General features: G+C 46.9%; 1 protein-coding gene across 3 annotated transcripts in view; it reads right to left on the bottom strand.

Moving 5' to 3' along the window:
- Positions 1-3,451: 3,451 nt before the first annotated feature.
- Cryz (crystallin zeta) overlaps positions 3,452-17,929 on the bottom strand; it is a 27,766-nt gene continuing 13,288 nt past the window's right edge. Inside the window, exons 5-10 of one of the 3 annotated variants that reach the window (XM_006233520.5) lie at positions 15,315-15,478; positions 12,968-13,019; positions 8,568-8,717; positions 5,002-5,103; positions 4,814-4,909; positions 3,452-4,486 (exon numbers count right to left, since the gene is read on the bottom strand). In XM_006233520.5, the coding sequence (XP_006233582.1) occupies positions 4,325-4,486; positions 4,814-4,909; positions 5,002-5,103; positions 8,568-8,717; positions 12,968-13,019; positions 15,315-15,478 (726 nt within the window). In that variant the 3' untranslated portion in view covers positions 3,452-4,324. 3 annotated transcript variants of the gene reach the window in all.

Below are 17,929 nucleotides of genomic sequence, written 5' to 3'. Positions count from 1 at the left end.
AGCAACTCCTCTCAGATGACCTTTGAGCAGGCAATAGGACGTGGTTTTCCAGGTGGTATAGCTTCTGTGACCTGAGTTCGAGACGATGGCTGATTTTAGACTTCTTCCTACCTAATTTAGCTCAGCGAATCAAGGATGGACTCAGAAACTCCCAGTGGATGGTGGTGTGTGTCTCTCTAGTTTCTATCACTATAATCTTTGTAGGTAGTTTTCATGCACAGCTGAGAACAGTAGACCAGGAGTTCTTGTTGTTTTATTATATCTCTTTGGAGACTCCTAGGAGAAGACTACCCTAGGATGGTCTTGGAGACTAGATTATGACAATGTCCCCTGTCCCTTCTAAGAACTGGAATATGTCTGCCAGGGGAGACTTCATAAACATTGGCTAAGGTCCTGCCATATACTCACAGAGAAGTAACAAGTTTCTCCTGGTATCTCTGAGTGCTTAGACTGAGATTGCCTGGAGGAGATTCTTCCTGTTACAGCAGACATCCAATGAGTACTTGTATCACGCAATGTTCTGCGAATCCGTGTCAGGGACACACAGAAACCATCATGGATGCCCTACCAGTCAATGACGGTCAACAGTGAACAGAGGTTTCTATGACATAACACTCCTTATGCCTTTTCCATCTCTTATAGACATCCCCTGTCAATAAAAAAAGCTGGTGACCAATGAACTGAGGCAGAAAAATAGGAGGTAGGACACTGGTCAGGAGACAGAAGATTCTGAGAAAAAGTGAGAGTATATAAAGGAGATTCAAGGGAACTTGAGGGGGAAAGACGTAAACCAGCAGGTAGCAGAACTCAGGTTAAAATAAGGAGAGATTTGAGCAAGACACTGGAGACACCAAGGAAGACTTTCACTAAGGAAGAAGCAGGTCAGGACTGAAGGAGAGGTAACTAACCAAGTGGTAGACATAGAAAAGTGCGAGTGGGTTAAGTGAATTCTGAGCTACTCAGGGGATGAGCCAAAGCTTATGGCCTAGGCAATAATAAATAATGTCAGACTCGTCGTCCCAGGAGCAGGGACTGGGACAGGAGAAATGGGTTCTTTTTTGTACACTTTTCCTTGGACATAAGACGTTCTCAAAATATGGGCTCCATGAAGTAATAAAAACAAAATAAATAAAAATAGAATTTGAAATGGCGTTTTTGAAAGCATGGTACTGAAAATTGGCATTATTAGAGATGGCTGAGTTGTGCTGGGGTGCTCTGTTGCTTTGGGATGCAGCTGACCAAGGACGCTAAGTCAGGTCAGACTGACCTGACAGGCTTTGCTATTCTTGGAAGTTTCCTAGTACAGAAAACAGCTCTTTACCCTGAGAACCGTGGGCATCCCAGGGTCACATGCAATTTCTTGCTTTAATGCTTACTTAAGGACATTAGGAAATGTTTCTTGGTTTTCTTTCCCTTTCAGACATAGCTAAGGTGGTCCTCAACCCTGGTTCTATGGCCCAAGAGACATAAATAGATGAAAGGAACATAAGAAGACTTAAATGCACAGGTAGAACTTCCACATCGTAATGTGACTGCCCGGTGTCCCCGTGTTCCTTGTGGTGGTTGGTTCCATGTTCATGCTCTGTTTATCTGTGTACAAAGTAATTATAGTAACTCTATAGTAACTATAGTAATTATAGTAACCCTCTCAATAGTACAAGGGAGGCCTTTCCAACTCGTTAAAAGATTTAATCACAAAAAAAACCAAAACAAAAACAAAAACAAAAAACAAACAAAACCCTGAAGTTTCACAGAGAGAATTCTGACTCAGACTCCAAAGTAAAAACTCCAACCTACATTTCTATCCTGCTGGCTCTGACACATCAACTCCTATAACTACTTGAGGGAATTGCTTCAAACAATCCTCTTAATATACGTCTTGTTGATAATGTTTCTCTGGAGACCCATGACAAATACACACACACACACACACACACACACACACACACACACACACACACACACACCAATTGTGGAAAATACTTCCCAGGGTCATATCCCCATTCCAAAATGCAGCCAGGGACATTGACCGTGTTTTATGTATCTTTGTCACCTCAGATTATAACACAGTGACTTTCCAAACTAATACTTGATGGCTGCTGAGTTAACGATGAACAGACTGATGTTCACTGATGACTGTCCACCCAGCAAACAAGGGAAGCCAGGCAAGAATGATGAACAGGTTGGGGGGTGGGGAGGAGAAGAACCCAGGCAGAGTGCAGCTGGACGGTAGGCAGTTCAACAACTATGGAAGGCACAGGAATAGTAAGTTAGAAAAACCAAAGACCTTGAGAGGAAAGAGCTTGAATTTTTGTACCAATAACCAGCAAACAAACAAGCAAGCAAGCAAATAAACAGAACTCAGCTCCACTCCAGGCTCCTGGCTCTGAGTTTGCAGGAACGAGGCTTGCTTTTCACTTCTCTACCTCAAGGCTTAGGCACAGAACTCAAAGAACCTAAGAACAGAAATCCAGAAACAATCACCATCTGCCTTTCATTGAGGACAGCTATAGTGACCTAAGCCATGAACCTTAAGCAAGCCCTAAACAGCAGACTGCAGTGGGCCAGAAGTTGGGGCAGATCTATAGCCAGGATTACAGGGAGATCCACACAGAAACACACCCCATGCTGTGGCATGCCAAATCTGCCAATTAACCCAAAGTGGCTAGTTTTGCCCTCCAAAGTAACTTGTTTAGACCAGTGACTGTGAAGTAGCATGGGATCTGTGTGTGTTAGCTCCCATTCACAAGGCAAGTGTGTAAACAGATCAAACTGTTCATGGGGTCTGTGTGTGTTAGCTCCCATTCACAAGGCAGGTGTGCAAACAGATCAAGAGTCCATACAATCATCACCTCTTTATCTTTTTACACAAGAAAGAACCCTCCATTTTAGGAAGGGCATACAATCCTACTCTAAGGATACATGACTTAGTCTTCCTAAAACTTTGCTAAAATGTTATTTTACAAGACAGTTAACCAGTAAGATAAACAGTAGCTGGACACAGTCCATGCTATTAGCAAATCACTGTGGTCACAGCACATACCTCAAGCCATCAGTGACCATCCCCCAACTGCATGAAGAATGATTTCGTCTCACTACCTAGCAGGGGCCATGTTCAGACTACAAACTCATTCTGCAGAACGAATGAAACAAGGCAACCAGCCACACAAGGTAACAAGAAACAGGAGGGTGTGGAAAGTGGGGGATAGAGAAACAGTGGAAACGGTAAAATGTGGGAACCGGAGGATGTGTTCATTTGAAGAAAAAACACACCAAAAGCAAGTAACTGTCCACCATCTCCTTGGACATAATGCTGGTGTGAGATTTCTAAGAGGTTGTCCTTCTATTTAGGCTAAAAGAATTCCAGCACAGAGCAGGTGTAAGAAGCAGCCACGGGGTCAGGAGCTACGCAGGAATGAGGCCTGTCCTACATACACGAGACAGACATGGCTTCAGCATTCCACAGAATTTACTCCAGGCTAAGATACTATGCAAACCAAAGCAGACAGTTTTTAAAGTGCTAAATTTGTGAACTTACAATTTTAAGTAAAACTATGAGACGTGTCATATATACCAATAACTGTAAACGACCATGAAGCATTTAATGGGTGATGGTACTGAATGCCGCTGACTCAGGATCAGGTTGCTGACCTCCCAAAGCAGGGGTGGTTGGTGACCAGCATGCAGTGAGTATTCTGATATTCTCGGAAATGTGAGGAAAACTGACTGGTAGGTTTTCCCGTAGGTGTTGCTCATTTTTGCCCTTCCCCAGGGCTTACAGACTGAGATGACATTAGTTTTAAAAGCATGTTTTTCAGTCCAGAAATCCTTCAGGGCCCACGGCAGCCATGGCTGAGGGGTCAGGTGACTACCTAAAGGGGAGCAGGCTTGGAAGCCAGGGGCGATCAGTAGAGGACTATTTTGAACTTGTACATTTTATTCAAAGGTATGAATGAAGCTAATCAGACAAGAAGGTGTGAGATGAATCTGTGTGTGATAGTGCATGACTAAAATCCCAGCACTTCCAAGCTGAGGCAGAAAGACCACCATGAGTTCAAGGCCAGCATGAACTATGGAGAATGATTCTGTCTCAAAAATAAAACAAAAATATCCAACCAAAGAATGAAAACGAAGAAAAAGGAACAAGAGTTTTGTGATGCATGCCAGTACCACACTGGACACATCACTCCACTGGGTCTCCTCCCTAAAGCTGTGTTTTTAATACATGAACCTCAATCAAATGAACACTGATTAAAGATGGTGCAGCAGCGACTTGGAGAAGGAGGAGTCCCACTGACACAGGCATCCCCAGGAACAGCTGGTCTCATAAGAGGAGAATCATTTTCCCCATCTTCCCACTGCTGTGAATGATGTCTTCATGGGCCTGGGCCGCCTTCTCCAGTGGATACTCAGAACCTATCACAGGTTTCACCCAACCTTTTTCTATTCCTGCTTGGAGGATGCCTGCGAATTGCTGGAATTCCTCCTAGAGGAGAGGGATTGGAAAAACAAAAGTGTGTGACTGTAGTTGTTTCGTGGCAGGACCAGAAAGGTCCTCCTGCAAATATGAAGATTTGACAGTTTCCTCAGACCACGCTTTAACTCTCTGTCATTCACATATGCCTGGGACAGTGTTAGTATACGAAATACCATCTTGAAATAGCTGCGACTAGTGCTCCCTCTCCGTACCGCTGCTCTCTCGAACCATGCAGGGACTAACTGGTGTCCACCTCTCCAGTCAGATGACCAAGTTTAACATGGACTTCAACTGTCAATCTGCTGACCTGCACAATCAGAACCACCCCTTCCTTACCTTGGTGGATGAAAAGAGAGAGACTCCGATTATACTCGTCTCTTTGGCCATGGTGTCCCTTGGGTTTATCTCAATGGAACCTCTACAGCCAACGACCTATCGTGGAAACAACAGGCACACAGTGGAAGGTGGCTGTGGAACGGGGTCGACCGCTGGTGGGATTCAAGGTGCAGGGGAGTCATACTTACAATGACCCGCCCTCCGCAGGACAGGAGCTTCAGGTCATTGCTGAGGTTCTTGTTCGCCAGCATCTCAATAATCACATCAACGCCCTTGTCACCAGCAGACGTCTGCGTGATAAGAACAAGATGAAGGTGAGAGGCAGTGAAACCGCTCCTCTAAACTAACACCAAAACCAACAGCGCAGCGTTAAAATAATCTCATTACAAAGCAGCCAGCCACACTCTCTGCGGTGCACACTTAGAAACACTGGATGAGCTAGCATAAATGGGTCAAATCTGTATGGATTAGTGTGAGTGTGTGCATGTGTGCGTGCGTGTGTGTGTGTGTGTGTGTGTGTGTGTGTGCGTGCGTGGGTGGTACCTGTGTGTGGGTTGGGGGCTGTAGGTGTGTACTTGTGGGTGGGTGTGGTGTGTATTTCTGCCTGTGTACATATTGTGTTATAGGTGGTTTATCATTTGCTTGATATACTAATTCTTTCTGTCTGCACTGTTGGGTGTTGGTTCTCTACGTTTTAAACTGGTTCTTGAAGATCCAGCAATGTTATGATTATTTTATATTAGATTTTTATTACAGTATAAGTAATGAGTATTCAAACCAGGCATTGTAATAGATGTAGAATGGGTGTATGTAGGATGATGTCATTATACAGCAAGGTGGGTCCAGGATAAGGCAAAGCCTATCATTGAATGAGAAGGAAGGGTAGGCAGGAAAAATCTAGGGAGGGAGGAGGAGGAGCGAAGGAGGAAGATGGAGACAGAGGAGGAGGATTCCAATCCAGCCCCTGCTGGACTTCTAGAACCTTGATTTTGCTGGGCTGCTGGAACCAGAGAGTTCAAGGCTAGCAGAGAGCTGCCGGGAGATACTAATCTAAAATAAATTAGCGCTAGTTCAAATGGCTCGACGGAGCCAGAACTAGTGAAAGAGCTCGACCACGTATGTGAGGGAACCAGTTCCGCCCCTTTTTTATTTTTACCACAAACAGTTGTAGGGCACTTAAAAATAGGAATCAGGACGGAAATCCTATAAGCACAGCTTTGATGTAATGGTCCGTACTGTGTCAGCAGAAGTGAGTTACAGCGAGAGTCACAGAAGGAAAGAGTTAAATGTCATTGCCTACACTGGTCAAAGAAAGTTCCTCAGAGGAAATGACCTGAAGGATAAAAAGGAGTCCCTTTGACAAGAGAAGGAAGGTGAAGGAAAAGGGCATACAAGAGCCTTTGGGGAAAACTTCCTCACTCCTCAGCACTGTGGGGAGGAACCGTGACAGACCGCAAACCATACTGAACAGCATGTTGGGTAAAGAACTCAGCGTCTGGGTTCTGGTTTGGTTCTATTTTTCATTAATTCAGTGTTTTAGGCACTAGAAGCTCAATAACAGACAGGGAAGTTAAAATTCCTCTTTGAACAGAGTTCCACTCCAGTTATTTCTTGATACAAGTATTTAAAGGGACAGACATCTCTGGGAACAGAGAAGACAGAGCGACTCTGTGCTCAGTAACACTCTCAGGACAGGGGAATCAGAGGCTTAAGTAACAGATGACAGCAACAACTTGAAAGACGCTTGTCTGGAGCGAGACTGGCGGAGTAAAGGGGTGACTTGGAGGGCAGCAGGGAGAGGCTGATTTAAATGGGCACAAAATAGGTTTATGCAGAGATGGCTCAGGGTATAGTCCCTGTCCACACACAGGCTTCTGCAGATCCAGCACCACAGAAGAAGCTGGAATCCCAGAGCTGGCTGGGAGCAGAGATGTGTAAATCCTAGTCTTGAGGGCCAGGCAGTCTACAGGGAATGGTGAACTCCAGGCTCACGGAGAGGCCTTGTCACACAATATCAGGTGGAAGGTATACCAAAGGACGACACCAGGGTGAACCCCTGTCCTCCACACATCCATGCACAGATGCACACGCACATACACATACATACATGCACACGTGCACCACACACACACACACACACACATCCATGCACAGGTGCACACGTACATACACATACATGCATGCACACATGCACCACACACACACACACATCCATGCACAGGTGCACACGCACATACACATACATGCACACGTGCACCACACACACACACACATCCATGCACAGGTGCACACACACATACACATACATGCATGCACACGTGCACCACACACACACACACACTTACACAAAATTTGAAAACAGATATAGACAATGATAAAAGGGCTCCTGCCAGGGCAACAGGTAAGTGCCAGGGACTGCTAGGCCAGTGACACAGAGATGGAACTCAGGTCACAGAGTCAACAGAGGGCATACAGACACAGAGACACAGACACACAGACACACAGACACAGAACGTGTAATCACGTGAAGGAGGAGGAGGTTAGCAGTGAAGTCAGTGTGCAGGAAGACAGCCAGTTTCAAGGAGATCCAATCAAGATGCTCCTGAGGATGAGGACAGACAGGGAGCAGCCTGGACGTAAGGACTCTCACTCACCAGAGACGCAGGCTCTGTGAATGTCAGAGTACACACAGGCGGAACTGCACTGGGAGAGAGGGGGCAGGAGAGCAGTGAGTGCCCAGGGTTCCTAGATTTAGGCAGTAAAGGAAGGGAAGAGGAGAGAGGGGGAAGAGGCCTGGAGAAGGTGTTGAGAACAAGACAAAAAAGAAGGTAGCAGGGAAGTGAAGGAGTCACCCTCGTGGCCCAAGATCTGATGCTGGAGAAATGAGCAGCAGCTTTACCCAGTAACCAGTCTTCTCCCAGCTCAGACCTACCCTGGAGCAGCATCAGGAGTGAGCACCAGGGGCCAGCCGGCACAGATCAGAGCCCTGACTGGTGACTTGGGCCAAATGGTATGGTGGAAATAAATCCATCCATACATTCTTCCTCCTTGGATAATGGCCTCTATAAAGCACTCCATGCCTGGTAAATTCTCATTGTCCTACACCTCAAGGAAGTGCCTTTGGGGATGAGTGAGGGAGTGAGTGTTGATTTAATTATCAGGAAAATATAAATAGAGACTTCAGGATTGAGGTGCGCATTGCATACAAGTTAGTAGCTGAGCACTTGCCAGGCAGACAGACGGACAGACAGACAGACATGTAGGATCCTGTGTGAACGGTATGATATGCGACAATAACTGAGTGTTCTCACAGGCGTAGGTGGGATAGTGATAACCCTCCCCAAGGACCCCATTGGCAAGCAGCATCTTTCCCGGATAGGTGCATCTGGTTTGTAATTCTGGGAACCTTGACTGCAATGAGATTTTTACACCGTTAATGGCTGCGCTGTGAACACCTTGTAGCTGCAAGCTACTTACAATGAGATCTTTCAATTGAATTTCGAAAGGCTCCATCTTATTTAATACACAACGCATTACAAGCATGTCAACAGTTTGCAGAATTAGATGCCTGTCCCTTTAAATCAGTTAAAGCATGTATGGGGACGAGAGCACATGCAGACATGAAAACAGAAACAATGTTATTTATTAGGCAAAATCACGTTAACTCATAAGACGGCAGCTGTTGAAATGTCTTATTTTTAAAGCCAAGTGAACCTCCCAGAAGCGCTGTTTGACCTTCTGCAGAAAACTTTACCTTGATTTTATCAATATAGTTGGCTTCTTTGTGATTAAACACTTCGTGGGCTCCGTTTTGCAGAACAAGCTTTTTTCCTTCCTCAGAACCAGCTGTGCCCAAAACCTTTAAGCCATGAGCTCTGGCAATCTGGCATGTAGCTAATCCAACCTGAAAAACAAAACATTCTCCATGTTCCCTCGAAGCCTCCAGTGCCTAGGGGGAACTGCAGATCTCATTTCTGTGGTGGTTCTCCACTTGTGTGGGTCACGGTCCCTTGATGGTCACCTAAGACCATCAGAAAACACACATATTTATATTACAATTCACAACATCAGTAAAATGACAATTATAAGGTAACAATGAAAATAATTTTGTGGTTGGAGGTCATTGCAACATGAGGAACTGTATTAAAGCGTCAGTACTAGGAAGGGTGAGAACTGCTGCCCAACTGCTGACCCCTCCTGAAGACGCAGTCTCCCTATGCTGTGCTCAGGGCTTCCCAGTGCTTGCTGAGGTCTCCAGCACTGTCTGTGTTATGCTGATGGGGACCTGTAAGCTCCGAAATACAGGGGCCTTGAGCAAGTCGGCAGAGCAGTGCCAAACCAGACTGTAGAGGTAACCACTGGGCAGCAGAACACTTGTTAATACGTGCTTTGTGCAGGAGGTGCAGTCTTTAAAGACTGCCTTGATACTCCTTCCTGGCTTTACTTAACCAATTAAATAACACATTCTTTATAACAAGCATAAGGCCTCTACCATGTAAGTTAGAAATGTGCCCATGGACTTAATGCTAAAAAAAAAAAAAATGCATTCTAAAGAGAAAAGAGGTAATAAATGTCAATTAACAAGTGAGTGAAATTAACAGAAAGTACTGGGAAAATAATTAAACTGCAGTGGGTTAAAGAGGTTGGGAGGGGCTGGCTAGGCTACCGGGTTGAAATGAGGAGAAGGGGGTGCAGGTGGTAAAGGGCAGGGATGGCTAAATGGGTAGGGTGGGAACATGTTCTGGGTGTTCAAAAGGCAGAAAGAGGCATGGCATGGCTCAGAGACCCAGCTCATGACTCGATGGAGATGGACGGCCAAGGTCCACAGCAAGGTAAAGGCTCTGGCCCACATAGAGAGCCATGGCGGTCTGGAGAGCCTTAGCATCCAGGGAGCACCAGCAGCTTTGACCTCCGGAGTCTGGCCTGCATACAGACAAAGACCCCGCTAAGTGTGGACAAAGTGGTGATTTGTATTAAGGTTTTCATATTGTAGCCTGTTTTATTCAGAGTCAAACTTAGGAAGGCACTTACTGCTTGAAAAGAAAAGAAATACAGAGTCAGCTATTTCTTCTTTTGAGAAACTCATTTTGTAGCCCAGGCTGGCCTGAACTCATGGTAATCCTCTGCCTCAGGCCCTGCATGTGCTAGGATTCTGACTGTGAGCCGCTGTGCTTGGCTGTTATTTCCTCTTACAGGCCAGGACTTCTTCAACACTTTCTACTCAGGACTGCACTTGACTGGATTTCATATGATGTTAGGTATTAAAGGCCAATGAAACATACACATGAACCAGTAGTCTCAGAGTCTGACCCGTTATTGTGACCTTAAGAGCATCAAGGGTAATGACATTTCACATAAATAGGTAATATTTATTAAATTATATGAATATTGAAGTGGCAGACATGTTTAGGCCGACTTCAGAAATGGTTAAAAATTCTATTCTACTCCTTAGCCAAAACTTAGTGCATTATTTTTCAATGAAACTCGAGGCAGCAATTCACTAGCAGTTTTTAAAATCAAGGTTTCTTTGTGTGTGTGCGTGTGTATGTGCTGGCGTATGTGCCCGGTCCACGTGTTGAGGCCAGAGGCCATCTCTGAGTGTGTTCCCCTCCCCAATCAGACTGTCATGTTAAAGCCGAACGCTCTAACCCAATGCAGTTCAGACAGAGCATTAACCGACACACACTGACGGGATCAGCAGGCTGGGCTGCCTTCCACCAAGCCAAAAGTCAGCAACCATCTGGTGGAGGCAGGGGACCAAGTCATGCAAATTGTCCTCTGATCATCACAGGCTTGCACAGACACACAAAGTAAATGGAAAACCTCAATTTACAAAGTGAAGAAGCCCTGGTTGGGAAGGTCAATGGAACTGAGTGAGACAGCAAAAACAATTACAATGGAAAATAGGGGACTCACTGGAGCGTGGGCAGCCCTGCTCTCCTGGGTGAAGCAGCCCTAAGGACTGCAGGTCCAAGCAGTGATGGGGCTCTGGCAGGCTTTCTGTAACCTAACCAAGGCAGGTATGCAGGTATCAATGAAGGACACAGCCGTCTATTAGGAGAAACGCTGTCCTATGGGGTCACTGCGATAGACTCCAATGACTTAACCATTCTATTAAGACGATGAATCTAATGAAATCACATTTTAAGGCACAGACTTAATGCAAGCGTATCACCTAATGGCTCCTTAGAGCAGTCTCTCAGTTCTCTAAGGGACTCTGGCTACTATTTTCTTGCCAACAATTAGACTCACGGTATTTTTTCAAGAGATTACATGGCATTTTCTGCCTATTATTTTTCTCCAATTTATTTCATGAACACTAAAGTGAAACTCTCCCACCAATGTACTGGGACAATGGCTGCATTCGCAAATCCATGTCACTTTAAACCCACAACATAATCCAGCCGGAGTGTGGATTAAATGAATACAGAAGGTACAAACAGAAGCCAGGCAAAAGCCGGTGCTGTCTCCCTCTGATAGGGCAGGAGGATCAGGGGTGCTTCACATGCCGGCCCCAGCCTGTCCCAGCCAGCCAGGATTTAGCAGACTCGGCCAGCTCCGAAAAACAACAGTTTGGATTTCACCTTTTCAAAAGGGAACCAATCCCTCTGAAGTAGCAGGGCTTTTTCAGGGTGTAAAGGGATTTCCTCTAAACCTTCTCTCCACTGTACGAACATCTCTCTTCTCTACAGAGCATAGAGCTCTCAGACAACCTTAGCAATTTAAATAAACACATGTGTGTTTCAGACCTTCGGTTATTAGGTTAAATTTAACTCATCCAAAACCAGCCTTTGGAGATGGTTAACAATGAGTTTAGCTGTTGTTTCAAGCCCTACAGAGACAACTTTGGACTTTTTTGGTTTAAAAGAGTCTGATGCGTGAAATCCCTACAGATTGATCTCTGAGTCATCGAGGAAGCCAGATATGAAATAAGGAAGTCCATGTCTAAAGAGACAGAGTAGTCTGACTTCCTGAGTTACCTGGCCACTTTCAGAGGCAGAGCCATACTGTCAGGATGACACTGTCATCACGTGGGGCATGCTGGGTAATGAGTTACTCCTTTCCATGCCCCCCACCCCCCGAGAACACCCAGTACTGAGGCTTGACCTGCAGGTGAGCCATCACTCCGCAAGCCCTTGGTTTTAAAAATGGGAAATCTTGTCACCAACATTTCCAAGTCTCTCCGGGCTGGCTTAGTAAATTCCGAATGCACCACTCTGACTTCTCCTCCACATTCCTTGGAGATGGATCAGCAGTGAGGTACCTACTTGAGGGTTCTGACAATGCTCTGCTTGGGGATTCCTTAGAGGGTGTAGGTGCTGAGTTCTCAGTCCTTTCCCCACTAAACATTAACACTTTCAGCCTTGGGGTATGGTGTTGAGGACACAGCTATATACTGTGCACTTTTTGGTTGCCATCAAAGTGTGACCTGTTGGTGGCGCACCAGGGAGCCTGGCAGACAGGAGCGGAGCTGACCGCTCACGGGCTGAGAGGTTTGCTTTGCTATCTAAGGGAATATAGAACAACTACGGTTAATGTTTAAAACAGCTTAAAATGCCACATAATTCTAAGAACCATGCCTCGTGAAAGCAGAGGCAAGCCAGTCTTGGTGCACTCCCAGCACAGGTGGAAAATCCACCACATTGATATTTTATGAGACGATCTGCTGAGTTGATTAAGCATGAAAGGCTACAGCATCAGGCATGGACTCGCCTCAGCAGCCTACGTCTGAAGAAGCTTCGTGGCACTAAGGGGGTCGGGGTGCGGCTCTTCAGAATGACTTCATCCTGTACGATGTCAGATGGCCAGCATGGTCAGGTGACCAGCTCCCAAGGCCTTGCTCCAGGGAGGCCACTGTCAGTTGATGGCTGCTGGGGAGGAAGAGCACCCTGGGCTCCTGCAGACGGATTCTCATCTGGGTGCCACTGACTTTGTACACAGTGGGTTATTTTAAAAGAGGAGGAGGAGAAGGGCATGAGGTTGGGAGGGCTACACTGGGAGATAAGATCGAACACACCGAGTCCATGGAAGAACTCCTCAGAGATTAAGTTTTTAAAATTGGAAACTTCAAAGATACAGAGATTCCAAGAACTACCATGTAAGACCCGTGACTCCATACTCACTTGAGTACAACTTGAAATTATAGATACTCACTCCTCCGCTGGCCCCGTGAACAAGAACGCTTTCCCCAGCTCGAGCACGGGCACTGCAGGAAAAGAGCAGAGGCGTCATCATGCTCTCCGTCAAAGAACCAAGAGCTGCCGTCCCATCATCTGTGAGGAATGTCTACCCTTGCTTCAGTTAACCCCCAAACACATGCTGCATCCTAACACAAGCCAAATATCCTCTCACCCCAAGACTCAAATGATGGTCCCCAAAGCTGCAATGACACAAACCGTCCATGCAGTACCCACTCAGGATATGCCACTGGGTGTGTCACCTGCCTGGGGCCATGTTGGGTGCGGGGATCACACTATGATGCATAGGCTGCAGTCCTTGTGTGTTGGTGGAACCAGAACTGGAGTCCCTCTTGGCCATTTGTCCCCAGAGTGTCCCCAGGCAGGTTTGCTGCAAATCAGTCATTATCCTGTGGTCCAGGGTTGCCCAGGCAACAGGGTTGCCCAGGTAACAGTGGGTGGGGTCCTTCTGACCAGTTCTAATAGTGTGGTCTTTGCCTTTCCATGCCTCTAAACATCAACTCTGTGCAGTCTGAGTCACCAAGGCCCCCGGGCCACGCCCTAAAATGCCCAGGCTTCTCACTGTGCTGCACTACACATTCATAGACCCTGCATGCTAGGAACAGACAGCAGGTCACTCTGGGGAGCATTTTACTATGATCCAGCTCGTCCCAGGGATATGGTGGATGGCTCATTGGGGGGTGGGGAGGGGACCCAGTTCACTCTGGAAGGGAATATGCTAGCCCCAAGTCCCGAGTCCCTGCTCATGGCTTCCCAGTGGCTTCTTTAACATCCTGTCTCCTGCCTACAAATGTTTCCAGAATTACATCTTTACTGTTCTAGGTCTCGTGGCTGGGCTTCTTTTGTAAACTCTGAAGCCCATCACCGCCTGGGACTGGAGTCCTTTCCTTCCCTTTACTCGTGTTTGGATATTCACTGTCTCCGTTTATCATTTAAATGCTGTGTGGGGTCTACTCTATCCCTCTATTCGTCCAATGCATCCCCTTCTCAGTTCTAAACACAGCCATGTCTGGATGATCCTTCAAATAAAAGAAAGTGAATAAAAACCTCCTCTAGTATTGGGGGTTCTGAAGGAGAACGGGCCACAGCTGCTCATGGATTTGAATTTGTGGTCTCTACTTGGGGGGACTGTTTAGGATTAGGAGGTGTGGCTCTGGTAGAGAAGTGTCACTGAGTGGATGTGACAGTTTAAAAAAAATCCATCTCTCTGTCTCTCTATCTCTGTCTGTCTCTGTCTCTCCCTCCCCCTCTGTCGCTCTCTGTCTCTGTCTCTCTCTCTCTCTGACTCTCTCTCTCTCTCTCTCTCTCTCTCTCTCCCTGACTCTGTCTCCTTCCCCTCCACCCTCACTCCACCCCGCACCCCATGGCTGTGGTTCAGATGTAAGCTCTCAAATACTGCTCCAGCTGCTCCAGCACCAGGCCTATGGCCTGCTGCCATGCTTGCACCATAATGGCCACAGCTCGCTCTCTGAGGCCGATATATACAATATACCCTCTTTCTTTTCTATGTCACTTGGTCATGGGGTCCTATCACAGTAATAGAAAAGTAAGACTTTGGTGGTTTGAATAAGAATGGCCCCCTAGCCAGGTGGTAGTGCACAATCTTAAATCCCAGAACTCAGGAGGCAGAGGCAGGTGGGGCTCTGAGTTTGAGGCCAGTCTGGCCTACAGAATGAGTTCCAGGATAGACAAGGCTGTACAGAGAAACCTCTCTCAAAAAAACAAAAACAACAAAAGAATGTTCCCCAGTCCCCATGCTATGCTTGAAGGCTTAATCCTTAGGGAGAGGCACTGTTTGACAGGATTATACGGATTAGGAGGTGTGGCCTCAGCGGAGGAGGAAATGTTATAGGGTTGGACATGGAGATTTGAAGAGCCCAAGCCAGGCCCAGGCTCATTCTCCCTGCTGTGCATCAGGATGTCACTCTTAGCCGCTTCTTCAGTGTCACCTCTGCCTCGTTCTCTGCTATGCTGATAATACCAAGCCTCCTAAACTGTAAGCCAGCCCCAATTAAATGCTTTCTCTGTTAAGAGTTGCCATGGTCATGGCTTCTCTTGACAACAATAAAACTGTGACTAAGACAAAGATACGTATTTTCCTCAGAATCTTCTATCTCCTTCCTGACTCTCATTTTTTTGAGAAAATGATCTTCATTCAAGGGACTAATTTCCTCTTTCTTCTCAAATGATCAAACTTCTGTCCCCTCTGTGACTGGCATGACCCGAAATGCTTGTTCACTAACGGCTAGCAGTAAGCAGCCACAGTCCAGGCGGAGAGGCTGTGATCTCAGAGTGCACCTCACCTGTGGAACAGAGCTCGGCAGGCCGTGAAGTACGGAATCCCCAGGGCAGCCCCCTGCCTGAAGTCCAGTGTCTCGGGCAGGGGGTAGGTGGTGTTATCTGCCGAAAGAGCGAATTCTGCGTAGCCACCAGAGACTGTGCTAAAGCAGAAGACCCGGTCGCCCTTCTGGAAAAGAGAGCAACAAACACATGCAGCAGAGATCCAACTGTCATTCCAAGATGGCTGCGGCCTGTTACAGTGCCAGCTTACAGTGAGGAGGAATCCTTCCAAGATGGCTGAGACCTGTTACAGTGCCAGCTTACAGTGAGGAGGAATCCTTCCAAGATGGCTGAGACCTGTTACAGTGCCAGCTTACAGTGAGGAGGAATCCTTCCAAGATGGCTGGGACCTGTTACAGTGCCAGCTTACAGTGAGGAGGAATCCTTCCAAGATGGCTGCGGCCTGTTACAGTGCCAGCTTACAGTGAGGAGAAATCCTTCCAAGATGGCTGCGGCCTGTTACAGTGCCAGCTTACAGTGAGGAGGAATCCTTCCAAGATGGCTGGGACCTGTTACAGTGCCAGCTTACAGTGAGGAGGAATCCTTCCAAGATGGCTGCGGCCTGTTACAGTGCCAGCTTACAGTGAGGAGGAATCCTTCCAAGATGGCTGAGACCTGTTACAGTGTCACCTTACAGTGAGACACAGTCATTCCAGGATGGCTGGGCCCTGTTACAGTGTCACCTTACAGTGAGACACAGTCATTCCACGATGGCTGCGGCCTGTTACAGTGTCACCTTACAGTGAGACACAGTCATTCCAGGATGGCTGGGCCCTGTTACAGTGTCACCTTACAGTGAGACACAGTCATTTCAGGATGGCTGGGACCTGTTACAGTGTCAGCTTACAGTGAGGAGGAATCCTTCCAAGATGGCTGAGACTTTTACAGTGCCTGCTTACAGTGAGGTACAGTGAGGAGGAATCCTTCCATGATGGCTGCAGCCTTGGCAGTGCCAGCTCAGTGAGACACAACCATCTCCATGTGGATGCCTCCAGCTCAGTGTCTCATAAGCACAGCTGAAACTCTCGACACAGGTTTTACCAAGAGGGAACCTTAGACGAGACACTGAAGGAGACGAGGGGACCAGAAGGTACCCCTCAAATGCATGAGGACACTGGAGTCTACGGCAGGTCAGCCGAGCACTACTGAGCTAGAGCTGCTTTCTTCTGTAACATCGCAGTGACCTGGGGAAGGTGTGTACTCATCTCCGCCACAGAGGCGGGTACCATACTTTCCTCCAGTTAGGCAACGCATTGAAATAGAAAGAGCCAAGCAGAGCCCATCACCTCTCACAGCCAGGCACACAGCATCCTGCTAATGGCCACCTGCTGGCCCTGGCCATGGACATGCTGGCCATCCGAACACCTGGCCAACATCTTTAGACGAAGATGTATAAGAAAGTAGACTTACCACGGAATAGACAAAACACAGAGCAACGATGCCCTCAGTAGACTCAACCTGGCACCTGGCGCTATGCTAAAAAATTACAAAAATCACCAGCACCATGCTGTAGGATGGGTATGGCAAATTCTTTGGAGAAAACCAAGAGCCAAAAGTAAACATGACCGGTAGACAGTGTAGCCTGCGAACGGCCAAGGAAGACTAACTTAAGATGAATCCCACTTTTACGCTTGAAAATCTGCCTGATTGATTGCAGTGTAATCCAGACATTAAGAACTCACCAGAAGGAAAACATAATTTTGGAGTTCTGTGGGGATATCACCAATAGCAACACACTGCCCCAGGTCTCAAGCACACGCACTTCTAGGAGGGAGAAAGGAAGACATTTGACTGCAAAGCAAGTGAACACGGTGAGCAAAGCAAGGTGAGAAGTAGAAAGGAAGTGACTCCAGGCTGAGGAAATTAAAGAAGCATTCGAGGCAGGGCTTGAAGGTCAGGACAAGATCCGAAGAACAGAACTGGTGTTAGGAAACAGTGAAGGAAATCCAGAGGCAGAGGAAGCTGCCAAGAGCAAACGCTGAGCCAAGGCCAACCATCTCCTCCTCACGTCAGCCATAGCTCTCGTCTCAAAAGGAGTAGGGTTTATCCTGGAACCACGGCCTGGGTGCAGGGATTTAAGTCAGCTCAAGTGCTGTGCTCCCAAGCGTAAACAGTTTCATGAGGAAAAAGAACAAAGGAAGGAATAAATCAAGGCCCTTCTCAAATGCATTGCTGGGAGCATCGTGATAGGCGGTTATAGCAAAGCAGAGAATTCGCTGCTATAGGCTTCAAATGCTAATGATAAGATGATAGCATTAGGGTTAGTGGAACCTTGCGGTCTCTGTGTGCAGTCCCAAAGGATTTACCTAAGAGTCACAAAGAGGGATTTAGGTCAAACAGAGAGGTGAGCACCTGAGCAATGGACACTTAGCAGGACCTGAAGACAAAGTAATTTAGCTCAGGAGCTGCAAACGTTAACGTGCGGTAGGGGGTTATTTTCTGGAAACTTCAGTGTATACGGCAATAGTAGGTAGGTATCTTACATGCAGCACACAGTAGTTGGAAGGAAGTAGCAGAAACAGCACAGACACAGACACACAGCCCTGGGAGAGCAGAGAGTGTTCAGATGACAGCAGTT

Source organism: Rattus norvegicus, chromosome 2 (assembly GCF_036323735.1).
Source record: "Rattus norvegicus strain BN/NHsdMcwi chromosome 2, GRCr8, whole genome shotgun sequence".
Lineage (NCBI taxonomy): Eukaryota > Metazoa > Chordata > Mammalia > Rodentia > Muridae > Rattus > Rattus norvegicus.
The sequence above is the reverse complement of the archived record's forward strand: the minus strand, read 5'-3'. Positions and strand labels throughout refer to the sequence as shown.